Below are 26146 nucleotides of genomic sequence, written 5' to 3'. Positions count from 1 at the left end.
ATAATGTTTACTTTAGGGATAATGAATGCAAATACTAAATGGGGGGGGGGGGGTACAGATTTATGATTACCATTTACGAACTAAACCAGATATAATTTACATGAATTAAAAAAAACGTGTTAAAACGATTTACAAATAAACGTACCATTAAAAGACAAATCATGAATGCTTTTAGATACACATTCAAAAGTTGTTATAATGCATCATTTTGATATTAAAGATACATTGTGATTTTTAATTATAATGAGAATATAATGAGAATATTTATTTGTTTTTTCTAGGACTCAATAAAAATTAGATTTTTAATACTAAGACAGATGATCCTGATCTGTTTAAACGATTAGTACACAGGATGTTAATATTATTGCGGATATGGCATTTTAGTTACTAATGGTGATAAACAAAAATGTATGTATTGTTGGTTTTTTTCTGCAATCACGGTATGATTTCTGAAAAATATAAACAGAAGATTTGTGCGATAAAAACAAAATAAAAATATTTAAAATTATTTGCGAACGTTTGGTTATGTAATACTTACATAAGTTAACTTTATATACTATTAAAAATGATATTATTCCATGTAATTATCAAATTCACTAATTTCCCTATTTTAAATTTTAAACGGAAGTTTTCCTCAAGTTCTTGTTAACAGCAATATTGCGACATGTTTTACCTAATTGATACCATGTATTTAATTCAGCATGAAAATAGCAAATACCGAAAATCACTTTTCAGATTAATTAAGCCATTTAAATTCCCTTTTTGATCATAGTAGTGCAGTTTGAGTGTTTTATCTTCAGTCCGTGTTAGCATGGAAACATGACTTATGACTGCACCCGTGTGTTTCATCAACGGTTTTTATTTTTTTGGTATAAATTTTTTATATAACTTTGAAATCAAATACTTAATTTACATAGCATTGCACGTTTTCTTTTATTTTTAAAAAAAATGTATGTTATACTTGTTTTTTATTTTACTAAACCACTTTGGTTACTCCTAATTACTACAGATAATAATTTTATATAGCATTATTGTTTTATTTGTTTTGTAAAATATTGTGATAATAAAAAAGAAGAAATTGTGCAGTAAAAACGGTTTTAACAATGTCCTTTTTTTATCAAACCTGTCAATAGCCTTAAGATTTTAGAACATACTACAATATAATATCTTGCACTTCTTTCCGTTACATAAAATTATATTTTACTATTCTATTTGTGTTTCATATAAATTTTAGAAAACCTCAGCAATAGAAACACTACGGTTCTAAAGCTAATGTAATGTAAAGATGTATTACAGAACGGGAGATTTGTCAATTTGCATAACATAATTTGACGCACAGCCATTTTAGGTGTAAATTTATATTTTTGCTACTGTATATGTTTATGTCTTTTTTTTTTTATTTTAATTTTAAATTGTATCAAGGAATCTATGTCTCTTGTTTTTTAAAAAAAAAAACTGAACATCTACATGTATTATTATGTACATTGTTCTTATCTGACTTTATTGAACATATTATCATACTTGATTGCTCAATTTCAAATATGGACATAAATTTAAGCTACATTGTTTGTTTGTCAATATTCTATTTAGTTGTGTGGAATCATGGTTGTCAACAATAGCAAGGTAAAAAGAAACCGTGATTAAATAAATCAAATGAGGTATACGACAGAAAAACCCAAAATACCCGCAAGTATTATTTTTAAAAAATATATCAATTAAATTAAGTTTCTAATTTGATTATCGGAGAGAGTTTATTTCCTCAATTTAACGCAAATTGGAAGCACCAACTTCCTATACGCCAAGACTAAACTTAGATAAGTTATTTCATTATACATGTATATCATTGTGCATGCTTATTAAATTCAAATTATTTTCAAGTACTATTATAACACGTAAGTTTCATTTTCTTATCATTATTATCACTCCATTGTGTTCAAAACGCAATCAACCTCAACTATATATTATGCCTTAAAAAACTTAAAGCAATATGAGCTGTATTTTTTAGAATTTCATTTTGCTGTAAAAACCTGCTAGTATGCTAAATCTGCATGTAAAAACTTTTATTATAAATTAGGTTGGACAAAATATTAATTTTTAAGGAACATACAGGACATTTTTGTACAGGACGACAATAATTTAATTTCACTCGAATTAAGGCTCCTTATTGGCCCTTTTAACAAAAATTTGACGAAAAGAAATTTAAAAACCATTATATTTTTGTCATTTTAGTAGAAAGTAATATTTTCGTTAAAAAATAAATTTCATCATGAAAATTGCAGCTCATATTGCTTTGATATTAAAACAAAAGTGGCACATAATAATACCAATGTATGAATACACAACTCTATAGTTTCTGTAGTTTATTAATGCAAGCAATATCGACTATATTAACAGGTTTTCAATTTCAGTTAATGATATCAATTTCATTTAATATTTGTTAATTGCTAGATTAAACTCATTTTTTAAAATTATTTTTCGGGGTCAAATTCTGGCAAAAATGTCATTGTTCAATTCACAACCAAACGTGTTTTCAAATTTTATCTTGTTTTGTTTTTAGTCTATATATCTGAAAGGGATTGAACAAAAACGTTTCACTCAGACTTGTCAAAAGGCAGCGTCCGGTACACTCGAAAAAATACGATTTGATAAAAAGCAGAAGGTAGACTCCATTGTTTGCTAGAAATGTATAATCAAAGTTATAGTAATATCTAAATTTACCCTTCAATATAAATTTCTTATATCATTATTGCTATGTTCATAATTATCACTTGAAAATGCATTTGCATTATGAGCGATCTATGGAGGGATGCAATTTAGATTTTGTTTTGTCATTTAAATCACGGGATTTAAATCAATATCAATACTTTAATCAGTGAATACTTCCATGGTAACAACGCATGTCTTCATGATTGTACCGCACAACTCATGAATTTGAATGGCCTAACTTCTCAGACGTTATGGGTATTCAAAGAATACATATTTAGCGGGCCATCTATCGTAGACTTTTAATTTGTTATCATTCATGCTAATTTATTAAATTTTCATTTTCTGTGCAGATTTTTAAAAATATTTTCTTTCTTTGCTTGATAAATTCGTTCTAGGGATTTCATTGCAAATATTATTTGTCCCTACTTTTTTTTTACTATCTGCAAAAAAATTGGTGCCTTTCGTCATATAGAGACTCTTGTTATATTCTTTTATGAGACTCATTGTTTAAAGTTAACATTGTTATTATTATCTAGGTTTGCAAAACTGTATTGAGGAGAAAAGTAACGACACTATTTCCAGGTTAACTATATAGCGTAAATTAATTTGTTAATCGGAAAGGACAAATTTCCTCAATTAAACGCAAATTGAAAGCACCAACTTCCTAAATTCTTAGGCCAAACTTAGATAAATTTTTTTTCGATATCCTTTTGCATGACTATTAAAACAAATGATTTTCAAGTACTTTTAGAACACGTACGTTTCATTTTAATTTTCCTGATATTTCTATTTATGTGTTTATATTTTTTCATCCGATGACACTTAGCTCTTAAAAAATAAGTTTCCTGTTATTATATCATTTCTTAAAAAAAAAACCAGAATATAAAAACGTACGATTATTTTCATGGGATTGAATATGTTTTCTTTTTTCATCACAATATTGATGTGTATTGCCAATATTTATTATTGTTTAGGTATGTACTGCTTAAATATGAAACAAAATATATTGTTTTTAAAAGGTTAAAGTAACAACTGTATCATTTGTAACAAAAAAAAAAAAAAAATTAGAATCATTTGATGACTGAGGGTGGGTAATGTTTGGTAATGTTTTGATAAAGCAATATTATATTAAAGAAAATATAGTGTTTCACAATTGGTGTTTTGGTTAAGGAAGAGCAACGAATTATATTTGTTTTATAAATAAATGTATGCTATCTTTATAAGAATGTGTAATGAAATGTATTTGCCGTATACTATACTTATTTAGCGAAAAATCCCACTGTTTTCAAATGTTTTAAATAGTCAAATTATAACGTAATCATATTTGACATTATGAAATTTGATCAATAGTAAATATTATCTATATAGCTTGAAATAAATTATGTGAATGGTGTGTATATGTGCAAACTTTATATCCGGACATATAGATTACAAAACATTTAAAACAATGGCTGAAAAAAAACCCCACATGATAACACTTTCAAAACAATATATGCAGATGTTAATAAGTGTTCAATTCTCCTTAATGTATTTTATTGTACTCCTAGTTAATATTTTTCTTTCGTTTTGTATAGAACACCTTTCCAGAAGAAAAACAACAAATATATTACAGATTTCAACATATCAAGGCCACGAAGCAGCATTAGCTGATGATTGGAATTTAGATTTCAATGAACCTAATTGTTCGCGCACTAATACAAACCAGACACAAACTCGGCTTCAGGTAGACTTAGGGAAACCATATAGCTTAAATAATGTGCGAATCCATCGACGAGATGGTAGGTTCAATTTTTAACATACTAATTTATAACATTACTGCTGTATAAAAATTAATGTTATCATTTGTTTTCAAAATCAGTCTTATAGTCTATTTAATTACAGTAAGGTACGTGATCCTGTTTTCTTGTCTCTTTCCCTTTTTTACTTCAATGATTTTTTAATTTACTTGTAGAATGAGTATATGTAATCTACTTGTAGAATGCGTATATGTAAGATAACATTAAAAGGACTTTTGATTTTTGCGTAAGAAATATTTATCAATTGAAATCATCAGTTTTAAAACATTGTAGTATATATGTCTAATTCTACGGGACGGTACAGGAGAGGAAGGTTCTACCTTGATGTGTCGGAATTTTCAGCAACTACCTCAACAACAAAACAGAGAATACGCTGTTACACCGAAAATAGAGTGTACAAGGCATTGCCTATAAATATGATAAACATACCGTGTAAATACACAGCTAGATACGTCATTGTGGAGACAAAGTACAACGCTCCTGAAGAGGATTCTTTTTTAGAAAATGGCCTTGAAATTTGTAAAATAGAGGTTTATGGTATGTGATTTTGAAACCTAAAATCTATTGGCATATAACTGTTTATATGGGGGGTTTTTTCTGTCATTACGTTCCTTTACTAAGCCGTTAATATGTTTTATTTCTGTCATTACAGTTAATTCATTAAATAGGCAAATAAATTTCATAAATTTAGTTTAAAGGTTTAGCTTTCTTTTGTCGTGATATTCCTGAATTTAATTGAAAAAAAATATTGATTTACAAAATAAAGCAAAAATGATAAGAATAAATGTATTTAAAAGAATTGTTATCAAAACTGCTGTTAAAAAGATTGAAAATGGATAAGAATAAAAAAAAAAACACCAGAGCTTTCTGATTGACAGCTTTTTTGTACTTTTGTTTTAAACTTCTATCTAAAAAAGACAGACATTTGAAGGATTATCAAGAAATTGGATAATTTTATACCTCAAAGAACATACCGAAAATTTTTTTCTAAGAAATGCAAAATTATGTTCTGACCTTTATCATCTATTGTAAAGGATGTGAAGTTGGGAGATATGGCGAAGACTGTAGACCATGCCGCGGATGTCTGACGTGTGATGTTAGCAGTGGTTTCTGTAGTAAGTTTATACAAGTTATAGAGTGATCTTACTCAGTAAATGATAAACACGGATTTAATCGACAACACCAATTAATGCAATAAGTACACATTATATTATTTTAACTGACAATCATAATTGCTGCATTTTAGAAGGCTACAGTTTTAGGAATTATTCAAATGTGGTTTAACGTGGATTTCAGAAATATATAAAAGTATTTCTTAAAACAAAATATGTTGGTATTGGTGAATTAGAAGGGGTTTTACTTGAAGCATCTAAAAAAAAGTTTAAGCCCACCGTGAACAGTTCACCTATTATGTTTTCCATATGACTGTAGATAAATTATTTGCAAAAATGGCTAAATTATTGGGTTTTTTTAAGTTTCTAATTGTGTGTTAATCGTAACTCATTGCTTAAATACCGCAGCAAACCAAAATATTTCCACACACAGTACAATGTTACACTTAAGCATTGAATGCTTATTTTTTTGATGTCGTCGGTCCTATGACACACCAAGCGGTGCAGACAAATTGAATACCGCGCGTGAACGCGGTATGGTAATTTGTCGGCACTGCTTGGTGTGTCATAGGACCAACAACATCCAAAAATAAGTATTCAATGCTTATGTTTATATTTTCTGTCTATTTATATGAAATATTGTGTATCGCCGCTTTAAAGCCATTATTTACGCGCTTAGTCAGGGATATAAAAGATACATGGAACTGCCATATTAACATATTACATGCATTTAGTTAGTTCCACGACAAAAAAAATAATGCCATATAGTTTGTGGAGGAATTTTTTTTTTATCAAGTACTAGATTTAAATTACCGATCGTTTTTAAAAAGGACATATCAAATTCGTTGCGTAAGATTGAAAGTTTCATTTAATTGTATAAAAATATATATACTCAAAACACGTGGAAACGTTTGTATCTGTGCTATTGGTGCATGAATCTGAAAAGTGTATTCGTAGAAAATTGAACCTCGCAGATTTGCAATGCAAACATAAGGGAAAATATACAATGACTGTAATTTTAGTAAAATGAAGCTAAACATTTCGACGTAATTGAAACAGTTACATAACTGATCTAAAAAAAATCTAAGTATTTTATTTTAATTAATAGTATTCAAGTACAACAAAAGTGGCTCTATCCGTTGACTGTTTCGTAATTTCCGTTAATAATGTCGCTAGTAATGGCCATGTTGCTTTAATATTTGTATGAGGTAAAGGATAGGTTAAGAAGTATATGATTTCATGTGTTTATTTGCAGATCAAGATTCGAGCTACCCAGTAATACAATTAAGTCTTTATTTTGGACTGGCATTCCTTTTCATGGTATATGTCTTGTTTTGTCGTATTAAACGGTATGTTACATTCTCAGATTTTCAAATAATTTTGTTTATGTGTTCCCATAGTTTGACCTTTAAAAGCCTTAAACTGTTGTTTAATATTAAAATATATCATAGATTTTTGTGATATTAGTAAGCAACAGATAAACATTTCCAAAAAATAGTAAAATAACTGTTACTGATGCACGCGATACATCTGACAAATTTAATTCAAAAAAGCAAAATCTGTTTTCAACACAATAAACCACGGTGTGTTTTTTATGCCTTGTAAAATCATAATATCTTTGAATGCACATGGATCAAAGTAGCCATTTTATCGCATGCGCCCAGTTTACTCTTATTTAAACTTAGAATTACGCTAAACCTATTTTATCACCAATTCATCTATTTTAATTCTTTCTTTCCTTTTTCTTTTTTTCTTTTTTACAAATATTGTATTAAATTTTGTCATATGTGTTACATATTAGTTGTGGCTTATATGCACATGCATCATGTTTTAAGCTTTATCGCCGTATATTCATTTATCTGATTTAAAAATATAAAAAAGGTATACAGTATTATTTTTTTCTCATATTTTAGAGGAAACAAGTGCCTTTTCAAAAGAAAATATACACCAAAACATGACACTACATTTAGTACATGTAACCCAGGTCAAACCAATGAAGTGACTACAATCCCTCTAACCAATGCTAACCTTAAACGATTTATTTGTAATAAGTTCAACTATAAACATTCAACCAGACTGGACATGCAAACAGAGTTGCAGACGTACGTTATAAATTTCTTATGTTTTTAAACCTGTTCACAATTTATATAAACATTTTAAAGACATATTTGCACTTACATTTAAAACCAAACATTCGTTTATCTTATTTTTGTGTTCCAACGTTGATATTAAAACTAATACGATGGTATCATCAAAGTTAAGTCTAAGGCACAATAACAGTTTATTGTAAAAGAGAAAAAGCAAAAGCACTGTACTCCTGCTGTTTGTTTATTTATTTGAATACTTTTTTTCAAAATATGTGTCTATATTGATTTACTTCCAATAAAAAAGATTGCTTTTATTCATAATAAATAAAAAAAAAACCAATCGCTTCTGGTTTATTTTAGACGCATAACGACTTTGCTCAAAAAAAGATTGGTAACTCAACAAGAATCAACTCAAGCTGATACAAGTAGCCAAACATCAGTTAATGAAAATAGCTCCAACTGTGACCATGTATCTTATGAAAACGTGCACGAAGTTGAATGTGTTGTAAATAACAGTAATCCCAAAAAAACAATTGACGAGGAAGTTAACCTGTCGACGTAAGTTATTTTTTTAAAACTATTTTTTCTAGTTGTTTTTTTTCAGGAAAACACTACAAATCGCAGAAAAAATACACAACCCGCACTAGCGGTTTATATAATTTTTTTTTTCTGCAATGATCGCTATTTTCATAACTCGCATGAATCATCAAAGAGAAATTGTATTGTTTACATTAACACCTTTCTTTTATCTAATTAGTAAATTGATTATGAAAAATTAATAAAATTCCATAAATCACTGTTATTGTACCTAGGTACGTTTGTTTAAAAAAACCCAGCCAAATTGTCTCCTGTGAGACTTTAAGTCTAATATCATCATCAGTATTTTGTGCAGTCCGTGCTTTTTCTTAGGTCGCTGTAGGTTTTGACTAATCGATAAACAGTGCTTGTCAATTTCAGTCCTGTCATGTTATTGTCAGTAGTTTCAGCCGCTGTTGATTTTAATAAATGGGGCTTGTATATTTCAGTCTGGCTGCTTCTATAGAGCTATGAATTAAATAAGAACTAGAGGAAATGAAACTTGTTAGATGTAAATACGGTGTTGTAATGTAAAGAAAGACAACTCTTTTTTCATTAGTTCTAGCATGGTTAATGACGTGTTGGTATTTCCACTCAAAATGTCATTGTCAGAGTTTAAAGCATGATTAACGTTCATAAGAATAAATGTGATACTTTCCAACAAAAAAATAGCAGTGATATTTCTAATGTTACAATTGTAATGGACAATTTTTGTGGGTTTTTTTTCAGATGTAAACAAAGTTATTTTAAAAGAGGACTTACTTCAAAATCAGAAAAGACTAGTCGACTGTCAACTAATGAAACTCATTCTGATGGTAAATTTTACGAGGACCTGAGTAAAGACGATCCTGATTTGGCAGACTATGAAGAGCTAACAGTAACGGAAACTATCTTAGATTCAGAGATGTATGTATTGTTTACCTGAATTAAACGTTTGTATATTTACACAAATACAACATTTTGATATATATGAATTTCAAATTGATACATACTATATTACAAGTAATATACTTGGCCAGTTTAGAATGAAATATTATATTGTTTGCACCGTAAGAGTAAAGGATTGTGCAATTTTTTTTTAATTCATAGCTATATTTGTCATATATTGTAATTTCATTTTGCATTGACATTTGCACTAGCAGTGGTTTGGAAAATTGAATAAAATAGTAATTTTTATACTGATACACAACGGTGCACTGTCTTTTGACATGTTTTATCGTTGGTTATAGTTTACTTGCACAAATTGTAATATAAACCCACTGTTATGTCATAAAAAATGATATAAATTTATGTACTTAAACACACTTTCGTTTTCTCTTTAGACGCAAACAGTTTGTGTGTGAAAAAGAATATGCAACTCAACCTGCAAAAGAAACTAGCATCTTAAATGAGGAACGTGTTTCAAACTCTGATTTTTATTGTGATGTTCCAAGTTTAAATTGTTACGAAAATTTAGATGGAGATGACTGTTATGAGGAGGAACCTATTTACGAACTACCCGCACAACCTGAAGACAACATCAAAAGGAAATAGATTACTAGACCAAAGTCAAGGATTTGCTGAAACAGTATTAAAGAATGCCTGCATGCAAATGAACTCATGTTTTACCCCAGTTTATGTTAGATTTGTTGTTTCTATTGCGATATTTTCATGTTATTAGGTCCTTAAAATTGTTCCCATACATGAAAAAAAAATATTTTTTTTTCTTAAATTACATATGGATTGTATATATCTAGAAAATTGTTTTTAATTGCATGAAACTGTACGATAATCCCACTTAAAACAGATTCAACCACCGAACATGGGGCGAAACATGAGTGTTGAATATGTATTTAATAAAGAACATTTAAAAAAATATTCAACATGAACTTTAATAAATATCATACAGGTATCATACATAATATATGACGACACAGCGGGTATGGCATGTAAGTAATCCAGATAAAAAACCCAACATTTCTCAAAAGTTGGTTCAAATTGAGAATGAAAAAAAATGAAATAATACCCCTCTCAAATAAAAACACAGGTGTACTTAATGTAAAATGCAAGTTACATGTACTGCTTGTATATCTTTTTCTTTTAATAGTACTGCTCTTTAAATACATAGGAAGTGCAGGTTAATGTACATAAAATCGCCTTTTCATTGATGATACATTATTGGAAACAAAGCTAACAAAATGCAATGAAATATTGTTATTATTTCTTGAACACAATTCTTAAACAATATGTATGTACTGTAGTTTTTGTTAAAAAAGTGTGTTAAGTACGTACATGTACACTGAACATATAAACTGGCATGAATTCATAAGAGCATGTGTACGTAATATCAGTTTCGATCTCTCCTCTACTGCCACTGGGGTATATACATGTATACCGGTTGAGAAAGCTACGGCCGGTTTCTTTCCGAGTCATTCTGGTTGAACGCAATTCATGATGCACGATCTACACATTGTAGTAAAATGACTGTAATAAAGAATGAAGAGAATGAAGGAAAATGCAATAAATAAAATATAAAATATATTTTTCCTTTGAAAGAATTTCTAAGGTATTATTTTGCACAGGTAGTGCTGTCTTACTTCGCAATCTTAGCACACCGAACACGCGTGTCGTTCATACAGAGTGCCTAATGTCTGCATCTTTTCGAAAACCTTGGCGGCACTACATCTAACACAGTAGATAAACGTTATGATAGTAAGTCCAAGAAAGTAACAGCGTAACATTGTTTCCATCGGATTCTTTAAAAACGCTCAATTTCTAAAATTTATCCGATCATCGACATTGTTCGACTTGCAGTCTCACAGTGTGTGGTTTGCGAATGTGCGATGTTTTACATTGTAATATACACAGGAAAACAGTCCACAATTATCTAGGATTTTTAAAGTATTTGTTCCTGGATTTCAGTCCGTCTTTGTTCGTCGCTCATTTGGTATTCCGTGTCAGTCCTGTGATTGTCATATTATTCTTGTTCAAACCGCGTTTCTGAATTTGTTATCGTCCAGTGTAACATGTTCGGGTGTATGACATGCCTTATTGCGGTGAAGCATGGATAGTGCTCTCGGCCTTATATAGGGGGTGTGTAAAGATGAGCAATACACTAAAAATCAACAACTAATATGGCGCTAGATGAAAGGAAAATAATGCGTATTTATGAATTTATATAAGTTTTAAGTTATATAAGAGGAAGAAATGATACATGTATGTGCGACTAAAGTTGACAACAGTGGCTATGTCAGTTACTTAAATGCTAAACGCAGTTACTTTTTTAACGACAACAAACGTACGTCAGGTATTACAAACAAATATAACAAATTACAAATACAAAAATGCTTTAAAATGTATTTTAAAGAAAAAAAACACGAATGATATGTTAACTAATTAATTGTGTAGATTATAAATTCAAAATATTAACATTTATTGCTCATTTGAGGTTTATGAATAATTCACCGAATCATAAAGAAGGAGCACACACATGTATCAGATGTGAACGATTCAGCAATATACCGGAGCTATTACCGGAACCTCCAAGTTATTAAGGGCCCGTTTATTCTTTAACTTGTGCTTGAAATAGAGTTTTAAAATGTACTGTAGAAGCACAATATAGTTGGGTTAAAACTACGTTGTTTTTAAACCAAATACAATTTCGTTCGGATTTAATTTCGTTATATCATAATCTCTAACATATTTTACGTATCAACTCTGTATTTATGAATAATTGGATTAAAAAGTTGTCATGGATTTAATTTCGTTATAAATGCTGAGAACGAAGATAACAGAATTAAATCACCAACGAATATTATAGCTTCTACAGTATCGACCTACAAATTAGGTTCGGGGTGGGGGGGATAAAAGAGATAAAATGAGATACAAGTCAGATTCTTACTTAAATATACCTAAAACATAGGCGATTCAAAATGTATTGTACATTTGTCACCAATTCTTTGATTTGTATATGAATATTGAAATCTAATTTTACTTCTAATATTAAAAACATACCTGAATTCAGTTATTGATAGAATTCGATTTAAAAAAAAATACATAATATGATAGAACAAAGCTTTGCATTTTGAGAATGTTTAAATTGTGTCAAGATATTGATAAATAAAAGTCGATGCCATTTACCAGGTCTTTGATAATAATTCAGTCAAGGTTTATGTGAGCATAGACTTGATATACTGATTAACTTTATAAGTAACATATATCATCATTGTTGACCATGTCAAGTGCCTACGTCTTTTGTCTGATTGCTATTTTCGTGAAAGGTGGATGTATGTGCTCTATAGACTATTATTCATTACATGCACACGTGTTGGTATTTTAAAGCGACTGGATTTCTTTGTTTCATAAATCTTCATTTCATCAACAAGATAAAATTTTATTATCTACAAGTAGTGAATTTGACGTTGGACAGTTTCGGTCATAAGATACGTTCCTAAACTCTTTCCAAGATTTTTTTATCGATTTACTACTACTTTGACGAGCCTTCTTGCGAAAAAATAAGATACTTTACCAGACATTTCTGCAAAATACTAGAGTATGCAATTTCCTATATTATCTTCTTGAGCATACCCTTGACGTTTGATAGCTTTATGTTTGTTTTTTGATATATCAAAAAGAAGTGGGATAAATGGTACTTAATATTCTGTTTTATGTCCAGGGTTTGATTTTAAAACATGTCCTTTAAGAAATGAAAATTGCTTTCAATTAAGTCTTTAACGTTTTCAATCACAACTACTAGATTGTCTTTTTCTTAGATAATTTTTTTTTGGGGGGGGGGGGTAATCAAATTTAATTGCGTTTAAACAAAATACTAACATGTACCTTTAATAATATATCTGAAATGTTTTGAGAACAGGAGATTGACTTTTTGGAATTTGCACATTAAAACATAATATTAAATCCATTTATCTCACTTTTATATATAATATTTTAAATCTAGATTATATAAAACAAAGCTAGGTTTGATTGTAAGCACACATTGTCTGTAAATATCTATGTAACTTATATTACATCTTAATGAAATATCAATTAAAAAGTACCAGTCCGTGAAAATTTACCAAAATAAACCACAGACGATAAAGCATGAAGATTTTACGTCAGAAGTTCTTGAAAATATTCAAGTTAAAATGTACCACTTATATCAATCAAAACCGAGCTCGATTTGTTTTCCTCATAAAATAATAGCATCAAAATCCATCGATGTACCATTCCATGTATTAATTAAAAAAGATGAAGAATATTGCAATGATTTTTTTTTTCAAATTTTAAACTGGAAAATGTTTTATAAAATATGTAAACTTTCCACTGAGTCATCATTTCTTAAGCATTCAATATATATGTACTTAATTCACTCAAAAGTCTGCATTTCGCCAATTAAATCCCAAATTTCGATTTTTAGAAAAATGCATGTATTCATGGTATGGAAAATATAAGTCCTATTTTTCCTGCGGTGATAATGTTAAACTGTTCATTTCATTTCATTGTCAGATTCATTATAAAGTTTAATTTCGCTTATTTGGTATCTTTGAATTTCCTTCGTAATGAATAAAACACATTTCTCCTTGAGAACAAATTGTTCTGTCCTTCCTCTTGGCAGATGCACATTCAAATAACTTACTCTAAATTATTTCTACTACCATTGTTTTAAATCTTTTGTTTAAAATGTGTATCCACATGCAAATAAAACTATTCCAATCTATTTATATTCACATTGTTCTGATTGTATTGCTTCAACTAGTGTTTCATCGATATTCATTGCAAACGATTGTGCATACCTCACAAAGAGGAAACTCCATTGTATTATACCTTTAAACATTCTCAATTTTCGTTCTCCTGTTTCCTGCCCCGTGAAAACAAAAAAAAAATGATTTTAAAAATTGTATTATATGTTCTGTGCTTTCACAGTCGTAGCAGATAAACAAAATGCATTGTTATAATAAAATGTCTTTTGTTTCTGTATTTTCCTATCAATTTTTGATTTCTCAAATCATTTTGATTATTGCAGTTTATTTGTCCACGTATTTCGCTGATGTTATCAGGCATGTAAAAAATTACAGAAAAGCAGAGAGAGAGAGAGAGAGAGAGAGAGAGAGAGAGAGAGAGAGAGAGAGAGAGAGAGAGAGAGAGAGAGAGACGCTATCTATAAAAATGTATACAACATAAGCATGTTTAATGAACATTATAATTTTGAACATGCATTATAGAAAGACGATAGTTTTTAAACTTATACTTTATATATAAAATGAATCTTTTCTGAGAAAGTATTATTGTTTTCATTGCATGTTGATTTCTTCCCTGGAATATGCATGGTATGTCAAACTCATAAGTATAGTGGAGATATAGTATGTTTCAAAATATAGAAAATTTAATTAAGCATTGTCAGATAATATTTCGAAACATTTCATATATAAATATATATATATATATATATATATATATATATATATATATATATATATATATATATATATATATATATATATATATATATATGAGAAACATAATGAACCATTACGTGTAAAATCAATCTAAGTTGATGTTGGTGATTCCAATTAGAAAATTCTCTGAATTTAAATTAAACACTGTATCTTTTACTATATAAAATATTCATTCCATGTGATATTCCAGGTAAATTAATCAAAATTTGTGCTAGGGAATTATTCTACATTTTAAGTAAAACACAGTATATTTTATTGTATAAAATATTAATTCCATAATGTGCCATTCCTTGTAAATCAATCAAAATTGATGCAGCAAATTGGAACGAAAGCATTCACTGAATTTTAAGTAAAACACAGTATGGTTTACTGTATCATTCCGTGAAAGTCAATTTAATTTGGTGCAGGGATTTCAAATTACTCCTGTATTTCTTTATTGGAAGACTGCGTTTACTGATGAAAAGATTTGAATTCAAATACACAGTTTGGTAATCAAAGACTTCCTGTTTGAAATCGACAAAAAAACTAAATTCACATTATTGAAAATAAACAATCATCCAAAACATTAAATAAGTATACAATGGCCTTCTTTCGTCAAAAATAACAGTTTTGATTTCATTTAATCAACATTTTTGGTGATTTAAAAGAATGTTTACTCCCATTATACTTCAAATCATTCAGAAATTGGCAATAAGCTAGATGTTAGATGTGGATATATTCAAAAAGAGACGGTTCATGCTCTGTGCTCTGTTAATCAAATCGTTTCAGTAAATCAACCATTCAATGTATTATTCAACACAGGTGGGAATTGAAAAGTGATTCGAAATGGAAATAAAGATATGAATTTAATGGACGTATCAAATGTAAAATGGTTCAAAACATGTATTGATTGTTTCCAATCGTTTAAAAACAAGCGTTGATACAACAGATAGGTTACATTCTTGTGACGTTCGTTCGATCAGTCACATTACCTAAACACTAACTGACTGCACAGAGAAATGTTCACTTTCAAAACTGTATTCGTATTTTGCGTATTCTACATTCTTGTAAAAATGTGCCGTTCGGCAATGCGAACATTACAGGCAGAACAGATCTTTGACAATAATATCGTGTTGGATAATCTTCTAGCAGAATACGGACATTCATCTTCTGCTCTATGTTCTGTTGTTTGTCAACAAGAAAACTGTGAGTGTTTTGGTTTCAACTCAGTTACTCAAATGTGTCGAGTCCATGCCTTTTGTACACCAAATAATACATTGGTTGAAGAATCAGGATGGAAATATTACAGATCTAGAGCAAGTGCGTAATGTATATTAATGTATTCGTTTTTAACTAAAAAAACATTGTTTTCAAATACCTATTAAATTGTCTGCTTTTTTAGATACTTGTTTTAAATGTTCTAATCAGCGCAGTTCTCCTTTTTTATTGCATCTCATTCGGTACCAACAAAAGGCGATTTTCATTTTTTAAAAAAATACTGAAAAACCAAAGCATTTTTGATGATTTTAGATATATGTTGGTAGACATATGTATTGATATATAGCTTTGATGTTCAAATAGTAAATGCTCTATAGAGACTTAAGTGCTTTTAATACATATCTTTAGTTGTTGTGACATAATTAATCATGAAAGGTAATTAAGAATGATATCATTTTTATAAACATTGTTTTGAAATTTACAAAAATAATACTTCAACGATTCACGAAATACTTTGTTAGTGTTCAAATAACATTGATATGCACGTACAAAGTGAAAAGAAATACATGTATTAGTTCCTTTTGATTAATTATTTGCACCGATATTTTTTCGCTTAATAATTGATATTTTTTACATATCTTTATACATGTATTTCTAAAGCGATCATGAAATTGACAGCTAAGCTGTTTTTGAAATTCACAAGAAATATGGGGTTTAATGTTTACCTAGTTTCTTTTCCCTGTTATTAGTCTGTAAAACTTATTCTTTACTTACTTTGTAAAGTTGTGTTTTCAAGCAGTGGGCATAGGATGGTCCTTTGCCATTCAGTCAACTGAAATATTACTGAATGGCATAATGACAGAAATTCATCCTGTGTGAATTAATGATATAGAAATAGGTACTTGTATAGAGCACGGTGGAATTCACTATATTGCAGCCTCACCTCGAGGGGGGCTTGAACTCACGAACTATGGAATATACGCTCCTAGCTGGGAGTGGCCACCGCTATAACCACGTGACCCTTATGGCATATCATTATATAAAAAAAATTCTAATCATTTGAAAAATAATGATAAATAATGATAATTTTACTGGAACTCTATATTACGAGGAGATACAAAAAAAATCGTTTCGCCTGTCCTTGATAAAATTTTCACCATTTGGTGGGTTTTTTTTCAAGAAGATTGGCAGCTGTTTTGAGAAGGCTAAAATGAACAATCACTGCAGCTTCCTGCTAAATATATTATTGTTTATTGCCACAATGAAAATATATAAAAATACAGACTATTTAAATGAAATCAATAATTAATACATGTAACAAAATCAATACAATTTGTTTGCCAATTGTTTTATTCCTAATAACTTTTAAAAAAATATGAAGTGATTGAGAAGCACAGATATTTGTGTAAAAATGTTGGCTAAAGTTAATTCTCTTCACAAAACAGTTGCTTACTTTGAAAATGTTTGGTTTCCTATTTTTCTCAAAATAAATATGTTATAAGCCCAAATGACAAAGTAGTTAGTGCACTTTTCATATAACGTTTTAAAATTGGGTTTGAATTGAATCATGTGTATGCATCTGTACACGAGATATGTTTGTTGTTCAGAATCTGCCGCACGATGTCCTATTGGCTGGGACCACTATGGGAACTCTTGCTACTTATTTTCCAAAGACACCCAGCCTTGGAACAGTTCATTGGTATGTTTTGTTTTAATGCAACAAACTAGATAAGCTGGTTTAAAAAAAAGTGTGAAGGTATAATATAGGCTTTGAAATTATTTGGGCAAGTTAAAGGTAGCTGATTTTGTTTTTTGCGAAAAAAATACTATTGCAAAACTTTTTATTGTTTAACCATATGAAGTCTACCAAACTATTGTTTATATGCGAATATTCAAACATATCTGCCATTTGGTTCTTTTTGGGGAGGCATCTCTAAATATAAGTTCATTTACTATAAAGAAATATAGGAAAGATTCATTTTTGGCACTTCGAAGCAGAATTGTAAAAAATGCTAGAATAGAAATGTCTCTCAATTTTTTTATATGTAATTATTAATGTCATTCTCTACCTTATATATAAAAAATACCAAATTAAATTATCTGGACTTTATTGGGGGCTATCTTAAATTATTGAAATACACCAAATTTTGCTATATTTTTGGAGCATTACAGATTGGTAAAATGGATTCATTCGAAAATCAAAAAAATGACCACAAGGATAGCATTATCATGTGAATTGAATTTCGACGGCCTTACATGATAACATTTTTATGCTATTTCTTATTACGTAATTCTACAACACTTCATTTTATCTTAACATTATGAAGGCACAATGGCAACTCTGACCTACCGTACAGCAGTAAAATCGTTTAAAAAATAGTTTTCCTATAAAAAAAAGTCTTAACGTTTTAATCTGTATTTTGTTTATCGTGTTTTATTTAATAAATGATATCGAAAGAAAACTAAGAGGTAACAAAACATTGTAGTTTACAAGACTGCGCAAAAACTGGGCAGTGAAAACTAAAGTCGGCCTCCTTAAATAACCTTTAAACAATGTTTGTATTTCTTTCTCTCCCAGGACAGCTGTGCTTCAGTTGGTGCGAGTTTGGTAGCCATTGAGTCTCAGACTGAGGAGACGTTCATACAGAATAGACTGCGTCATGAATTTGGTCAGACTTTGGTTTCCTAATTTCGTAAAAAAAAAAAGATATCTTGAATGAGAGCTTGTTGGCGGCGATCAATTTGCAAACTATACTTTTAAGCCTCTGGCAACGAAATTGTGATGGAGTCTGTCAAAAATGCAGGATTTTTAAATCAAATCTTTACTTACACACTCAGTTTTGTTTTTCATTTTCAGCAAGTTTTATGTGGTGGCTTGGTGGTACCGACCAATTCACATCTAATCAGACTTGGTACTGGGTTCAAACGGAACAAAAAATAAACAGTGGATATACGGACTGGTACCGCACAGAACCAGATCGTCCGGGTACTTATATTTTTCGCATTACTCTTTACTTGTGATGTAAGTAAATCACATTACAAGCTAGATATGTCACTGTTACATAAAACCTTATATATATATATATATATATATATATATATATATATATATATATATATATATATATATATATATATATATATATATATATATATATAGGTTTTGCTTGTCATTAAACTTTCCGGATATACGGTATTCAACAGATTTTGTACCATTTTAACTATGTATATATACACGTAGAAAAGAAATCAAGACAAGTTCTTCTGAAAGTGTTTAAACAGCAAAATGAATGTGTATGATGATATATTTCGGGGCTAGTGCTTGAATCTAAACAGTACATGTATGTGCCTGCTGTTCAATCTTTTTATGTTGTACATAATAAAAAAGAGGTTTAGCATATCAAAAACAGACTCACTTTAAAAAAAGCTCCTACATTTTGGAAAACTTAATAATCATAACAAAATATTGTAGTTTTTAAAAATATATAACTTTCAGGACAACAGCATTGTCTTGCGATGAGAAAGGACCTTAACTACCAATGGTGTGATGACTATTGCCCCGAGTTACATGGCTACATCTGCGAAATAACGTACGTTTTGTTGCATTACTTTTGAGAAATGATTTATGTTATTGCATTTTTTCAAACAACCATTCAATTATTTTATCAAGACATCTATTACACTTACAATAAAAAATATAGTTGACAATATCATGAGATTTTTTTTTATTTTTTCTAAGTGCTGGATATTTCTTTTTTAGTCTTGGAGATTTGGACCTCATAGGATGAACGTGAAGATGTAATACCCGTGCAAGACAGTTATTCACTATTATATCATTACTAGTCTGAATAAACAAATGCAACATAGTATGTTTGTTTATTTGTTTGTTTAGTGTTTTTTTTCGTTTTTTAACTCACCTGAGCGGAAAGCTCAAGTGAGCTCGAGTGAGCTATTCTGATCACATTTTGTCTGTCGTCCGTCTGTCCGTCCGTTCGTCCCTCTATATGTCCGTCTGTCCGTAAACTTTTCACATTTTCAACATCTTCTCAAGAACTACTGGGCCAATTTCAACCAAACTTTGCACAAATCATCCTTAGGCAAAGAAGATTCAAAGTTGTGAAAATTGTTTTCAAGGGAAGATAATTAGAATTTAAGGAAAATTTCGAGTAATTTAAAAAATCTTCTTCTCAAGAACCATGAAGCCGGGGGGTAGGGTGGGGGCCACAATGGGGGTTCGAAGTTTTACATAGGCATATAGGGAGTAAATCTTTAAAAACCTTCTTCTCAAAAGCTAATCAGCCATGAAAACTGAAACTTGTGTGGAAGCATCCTCAGGTAATGTAGATTCCAAGTTGTGAAAATCACGACCCCCGGGGGTAGGGTAGGGCAACAAGGGGGGTCGAAGTTTTACATAGGAATATATAGAGTAAATCTTTGAAAAGCCTCTTTCAGAAACTAATCAGCCAGGAAAGCTGACACTTGTGTGGAAGCATCCTCAAGTAGTGTAGATTCAAAGTTGTGAAAATCATGACCTCTGGGGGTAGGGTGAGGCCACATTGGGGGGGGGGGGTGTTAATGTTTTACATAGGAATATATCTATAGAGTAAATTTCTAAAAACCGCTTCTCAGAAACTAATCAGCCAGGAAAGCCGAAACTTGTGTGACAGCATCCTCAGGTAGTGTAGATTTTAAGTTGTGAAAATCATTATCCCTGGGGGTAAGGTGGGGCCTCAGTGGGGGTCGAAGTTTTACATAGGAATATATAGTGTAAATCATCAAAAATATTCTTCTCAGAAACTAATCAGCCAGGAAAGCTGAAACTTGTGTGGAAGCATCCTCAGGTAGTGTAGATTCCAAGTTGTGAAAATCATGATCCATGGGGGTAGGGTGGGGCCACATGGGAGGGGGGGTGTTAAAGTTTTACATAGGAATATATAGAGTTATTCTTTAAAAATCTTCTTCTCAGAAACTAATCAGCCAGATGATTCTTTATAATTGTTATGACTTTGGCTCCAGGACAATTCGTCGGCCTCACAAGAAGGTTCAGAGTTCGATGTTGCTTTATATCCCATATATAAACAATTGTTAAGGATCTTTTTTGGAGAACTGCAATACTCAACATGTGATATGACTATAAAATTATCCTGTAAGAAAAGGGACTAATGATTATATACATAAGAATATCCAGGGGGAAAATGTATTTTATTTATACAGGATCTACATGTATTATTGTACATTGTCCAGATTGTTTGTCATATGAGCTGATTTTATCATACCTATTGTTCCTCAGGTGAGCGATGTGGCCCATGGGCCTCTTGTTTTTTATTGCATTTTTGTAACTTTTTAAAGATGTTTGTTATGTTTTAGAATATTTTCTTTTCAGTTAAGGTGTTTGCATTTCTATCGGTTTATTGAGCTCTATACAGACTAAATATTGCAAACGGAATATCGACAAGAATATTTAAAAGTATATTTGCAAGCAAGTTTTTGATTGAAAGAACATAATTTCCAAAGCCTCCATTTTACTTCTAGGTCTAAATTAATCGGTATCAAATATCAAAATGACGTTGAAAATCTTAATTGGCATTCAAATAGGGTAAGTAATGATGGATTCCATTAGCATTTAAAATGAGTACAATTTTATATATATTTATTATTTTGCAGAAATTGTTGTATATAGAGGGTTGTTTGTAGACACAATGCCAGACGTAGCTGAAGGTTATCAAACCTGAAAATATTATCAGGGTATAACACTGAAAAGGGAACACAATCTTTCAACAACAACAAAAAACTGTCATGGCAAACCACTTTTGGGAGTTGATTTTGATCAACTTTCAGATGCAGTTACTATTGTAAACTGGAAGTGAAAAAGTGTTTGAATCTGAACACAAATCATCACCGCTGACAAAACTAAGAACTTGAAAGTAATCGATAAGCTCGCTGTAATATATTTAGAAGCATTTTTTTAAAATGAGAATTCTAACATTTTGATAAACATTTAAATAAGTCAGATTTTAAATGATACGAACAATCTTTTTTTCGAACTTATATGTGTTCCAACGCCAGAGTTCAATATTGCGTGAGTACAAATTTCCAGATAACTAAATAGTACACAATATGATTCAAATGGGATTTTCCAATTATAGCCGAGCTCGGAATGCTTGTCAAAAAACCCCAACAATTCATCTTAGAAAGAAAAGTGCCTACTTATTCAAATACAGCTAACTAACTACTCGCCATCCGAAATTATATATCGTTTTTTTATAGAAATTAAAATAATCAAGAAAACCAACTCCCAACAGTACTTCAGTACTTTGGTTTATTGTTGTACATATCTCATCAAAGCTTTGTCTCCAAATTCATTTAACCCCCACACTTCTCAGAAAACTGTTGCAAATCCTTGGAAGAAAATGTTCCTCTGAAAATGATCTTGCGAAATACGTGTACCAGAAATATCCCTATAAGTGATACAAAACATTTTAGAATTGAATAAAGCAATTCAAATTGTTGTCTGAGCAAAAATCGATCTGAAGTATATATCAGACTACTATTAAGTAATTTAATATGGATTTGTGGCCTAACGATGTTATTCCTTAAGGCTACCTATACAGTGTAAATTGCATAAATAATAATAGAGATGGTGTCATTGTCTCCTTACATACTGTGGTTATACAGTGATGAATGCATATGTGGTTTACATTTCAGATCGATGAATCAAAAACATTGAGAAAAACTATACTAATCTTTTGTTTATTAGTGAGGGCAATTTGTTTGTTGTCATATAAAGATGATATATGATATAACAACTTGTTTTAACTAACCTTCGATATTTTCGGTTACGACTTTTAAAAACCATGCAAAACTAAAATATTGCATTTAAAATGTTAAGGTTTATAGTACTGCATATGTTCGACATTTCTATTCTGCAAGTTGATCGTAAACAAACCGAAAATCGTTACATTCAAACATGGATTATAGCCGATAAGGGTCATTTGATGTGAAATAACTGCGATTAATTTTGCATCGTATACTTATAGGTATAGAGGAATAATCGTGAAAATCAATATGTTATTTCCTAAATTATGTGTAATAATTACGAACAGTTTTATTTATATTCTTTATTAAAACTGTCAGATAGTGTCATTGATGATACATTTCCCTTCAGCAATTGCCATACATTTGTTTGATAAATTACGGTATTACAGACTGCGTAGAAGCAGCTGCTTTTGTCACGTTGAAATACTTCTTTTTTTAATATATGAAAAAGTGCATGCATTGTTGTTTATTGTTATATTGACTCTGGTGGTGCAACATGGGTTTGATGAGACTCTATCTCTCCGTAGGGATATTATGTTTACTGATCGGAGGACAAAATTTCGTAAGTTTTTTTTTTTTTCAATTAGTATTTGCTTATAATTAATTAAAGTCAAACTACTAATTAAACTTGGGTTTTTTTTTTATCTTTGCAGTAATAGGTTAAATATATATACTAGTGACTGAAAAATTACTGATGAATAATAAATTTATAACCAATCAGTTATTTTTTATATCTTTTAAACTTTGTAATGTAAACCTTCCAATATTTTATTTAAAATTTCAAACTTACTATAAGCTAAATTAAATGCAAGTAACTATTATTGTGTCAATTGTGTTTTATAAAGGTCTAAAGTAATATTGAGGATCAATGTACGAACCTTTTCCTACGAGTAAATATTTTAAATTTACATATTACATTTTAGAATGCTGAAATTATACGGAAACTTCAAAAGGCGGCGATACAACCTATATCTTTGGGCACGGCGTCCTCTAACAAGGTGAACTTCATTTTTGGACAGTTCCTTGGACCGTCGGATACAGAGGCGACATTTGATGGCGGAGAGTTAATCTCATTACAAAACAGTAGGTTAACTTTTTTTTAGATTTCCTTTCATAAAATACTAAGTAGGATTTTTTTTCTTACATGTCAAACGGGGTCTCTGGGAGATATGAATAGAAAATAATTTATTGGCAATTTTGTTATCAATGATCTGAATTTTTTTTATCATAAAAAGTAAATACTTAAAAAAATCGATTATTTAAAGAATTTTGTACAATGGAACCCAACTCATTTCTTTAAAAAAAAATAATATTGGTACTGAACAAACTATGGTACTCTCTTTCAGAGTGCGGTGTTTATTTCACTGAGTAAACATGTACAGAGAAAAGAAAACTAACAAAAAACTTAAAGCAATATCGCTAAAAACAGATATTTCTCTATTTCTGAAGAAAATCGATTTGCGATTTTGCAGTTTTGCACGGACAAGCCTGATATCTACGCAATCTACTACTTTGACAAAATAAATCGCAAAAAAGGCGTTTGCTCAAGATACTAGAATGTGCAGTTTCCTATATAATCTTCCTAAAAATACACTTGAATTGCTGAAAAAACATTTTTTTAATAATGATCATTTTTTGAGGAACGCGTCGTCTGACCTAAAGTAAATGACTTCTCTCACCCATTACTTTAGTTTCTCATTATTTATATATAATATATTTTTTGCATGATTAAATCAGCCTTTTTCGATGTCATTGTCAGCCTTCCGTTGAATATTACATGCAATCTGAACTAAATTCGAAACTCTGGTAAATGCGGGGTATCATCGCATCTGTTGCAATGCCAGATAATTTATCCCACCCGTTACAGAGGTTGCATTGGGTTCAAGGGGACGGTAATTGTATAAAATTGTTCCATCTACTTAGCATATAAATCAACCCCCTTTTTTTTTAGAATCGATCACTTAGACCTTAATTTAACAGGACGATCGATAGAATAACAAAATTGAAAAAATTGGTGACCTTTTCTTTATAGCAAACACGCTCGATCTTTCCTACAGATACTTGTTTATCAAGGGAAGACATTATGTAAATCTTTCTAACAAACCAAGACAATCAACAATGGGTACATAAAATATTCAGGACTTGCCTTAAAAGGGTGCAAACTATCAGTGTTATTTTTCACGTTACAATTAAAATAGACAATTTGTGTGTTGTTTTTTTTTATTTTCAGATGTAAACAATGTTATTTTAAAAGAGGACTTACTTCAAAATCAGAAAAGACTAATCGTCTGTCAACTAATGAAACTCATTCTGATGGTAAATTTTACGAGGACCTGAATAAAGACGATCCTGATTTGGCAGACTATGAAGAGCTTACAGTAACAGAAACTATCTTAGATTCAGAGATGTATGTATTGTTTACCTGAATTAAACATTTGTATATTTACACAAATATGATATATGAATTTGATACACAATATATTACAAGTAATATACTTGGTCAGTTGAGAATGAAATATTAGATTGTTTGCACCGTAAGAGTAAAGAATTGTGTGATTTTTTTTTAATTCATAACTATGTCATATATTGTAATTTCATTTTGCATTGACATTTGCACTAGCAGTGGATTGGAAAATTCAATAAAAATAGTAAGTTTTATACTGATACACAACGGTGCAATGTTATTTGCCATGTTTTATCGTTGGTAATAGTTTACTTGCAAAAATTTTAATTTAAATCCACTGTTATGTCATAAAAAATGATACAGATTTATGTACTTTTCATTTTCTCTCTAGACGCAAAAAGTTTGTGTGAAAAAGAATATGCAACGCCACCTGCAAAAGAAACTAGGTACTAAGTTTAAATTGTTACGAAAATTTAAAAGGAAATGACTGTTATGAGGAGGAATCTATTTACGAACTACCCGTGCAACCTGAAGACAACATCGAAAGGAAATAGATAACTTGACCAAAGTCAAGTATTTGCTGAAACAGCATTAAAGAATGCCTGCATGCAAAGGAACTCATGTTTAACTCGTGTTTTACCCCATTTTCTTTTTTAATTTGTTTGTTCTATTGCGATGTGTTCATGTTATTGTGTCCTAAATATTGTTCCCATACGTGAAAAAAAATGATTTTTTTTTAAAATTACATATCTAGACAATGTGTGTTTTTTTTTAAAAATTAAATGAAAACTGTATGTTACTGCAACTTAAAACAGATTCAACCCACGATAAATGGGCCAAAACAAGAGCGTTGAAAATGTATTAAATAAAATGCAAAAAACAAAATATGCAACATGAACTTTGATAGATAGCATACATGTACCATGCATAATACGTGATGATACAGCGGGGTTAGTGTGAAAGTAATCCAGATAAAAAATAACATTCCCTAACAGTTGGGTAAAATTGAGACTGAAAA

General features: G+C 30.1%; 2 protein-coding genes across 3 annotated transcripts; both read left to right on the top strand.

Moving 5' to 3' along the window:
• The first annotated feature begins 1845 nt into the window (after positions 1 to 1845).
• On the top strand, positions 1846 to 25240 carry LOC105341036 (uncharacterized). Of its 2 annotated transcripts, none has more exons than XM_066065637.1 (8): positions 1846 to 2659; positions 4281 to 4484; positions 4776 to 5039; positions 5537 to 5617; positions 6870 to 6963; positions 7528 to 7716; positions 8062 to 8259; positions 24955 to 25240. In XM_066065637.1, the coding sequence occupies exons 3-8, from the start codon at positions 4781 to 4783 to the stop codon at positions 25148 to 25150; spliced, it is 1017 nt and encodes a 338-aa protein (XP_065921709.1). In that variant the 5' UTR covers positions 1846 to 2659; positions 4281 to 4484; positions 4776 to 4780; the 3' UTR covers positions 25151 to 25240. The 2 variants fall into 2 exon arrangements, with proteins under 2 accessions (XP_065921709.1, XP_065921704.1); XM_066065632.1 differs by lacking the exon at positions 1846 to 2659 and adding an exon at positions 3547 to 3680 and having other exon boundaries at positions 24955 to 25237.
• Positions 15643 to 19775, top strand: LOC117687911 (perlucin-like protein). The gene is made up of 6 exons (XM_066065639.1): positions 15643 to 16010; positions 17516 to 17607; positions 18487 to 18577; positions 18766 to 18894; positions 19405 to 19498; positions 19669 to 19775. The coding sequence occupies exons 1-6, from the start codon at positions 15710 to 15712 to the stop codon at positions 19694 to 19696; spliced, it is 735 nt and encodes a 244-aa protein (XP_065921711.1). The 5' UTR covers positions 15643 to 15709; the 3' UTR covers positions 19697 to 19775.
• Positions 25241 to 26146: the final 906 nt, after the last annotated feature.

The sequence above is a fragment of the Magallana gigas genome, chromosome 1 (assembly GCF_963853765.1).
Source record: "Magallana gigas chromosome 1, xbMagGiga1.1, whole genome shotgun sequence".
Classification (NCBI taxonomy): Eukaryota; Metazoa; Mollusca; class Bivalvia; order Ostreida; family Ostreidae; genus Magallana; species Magallana gigas.
The sequence above is the reverse complement of the archived record's forward strand: the minus strand, read 5'-3'. Positions and strand labels throughout refer to the sequence as shown.

Bases quoted from the DNA above. Each gene is read 5' to 3' on its own strand.
- LOC105341036 (XM_066065632.1), top strand. From the start codon at position 3,611: ATGGGATTGAATATGTTTTCTTTTTTCATCACAATATTGATGTGTATT. The intron at 3,681-4,280 runs GTATGTACTGCT...CGTTTTGTATAG, and splicing joins CAATATTTATTATTGTTTAG to AACACCTTTCCAGAAGAAAA. The intron at 7,717-8,061 runs GTACGTTATAAA...GGTTTATTTTAG, and splicing joins ATGCAAACAGAGTTGCAGAC to ACGCATAACGACTTTGCTCA.
- LOC117687911 (XM_066065639.1), top strand. From the start codon at position 15,710: ATGTTCACTTTCAAAACTGTATTCGTATTTTGCGTATTCTACATTCTT. The intron at 16,011-17,515 runs GTGCGTAATGTA...TTTGTTGTTCAG, and splicing joins ATATTACAGATCTAGAGCAA to AATCTGCCGCACGATGTCCT. The intron at 19,499-19,668 runs GTACGTTTTGTT...TTTCTTTTTTAG, and splicing joins GGCTACATCTGCGAAATAAC to TCTTGGAGATTTGGACCTCA.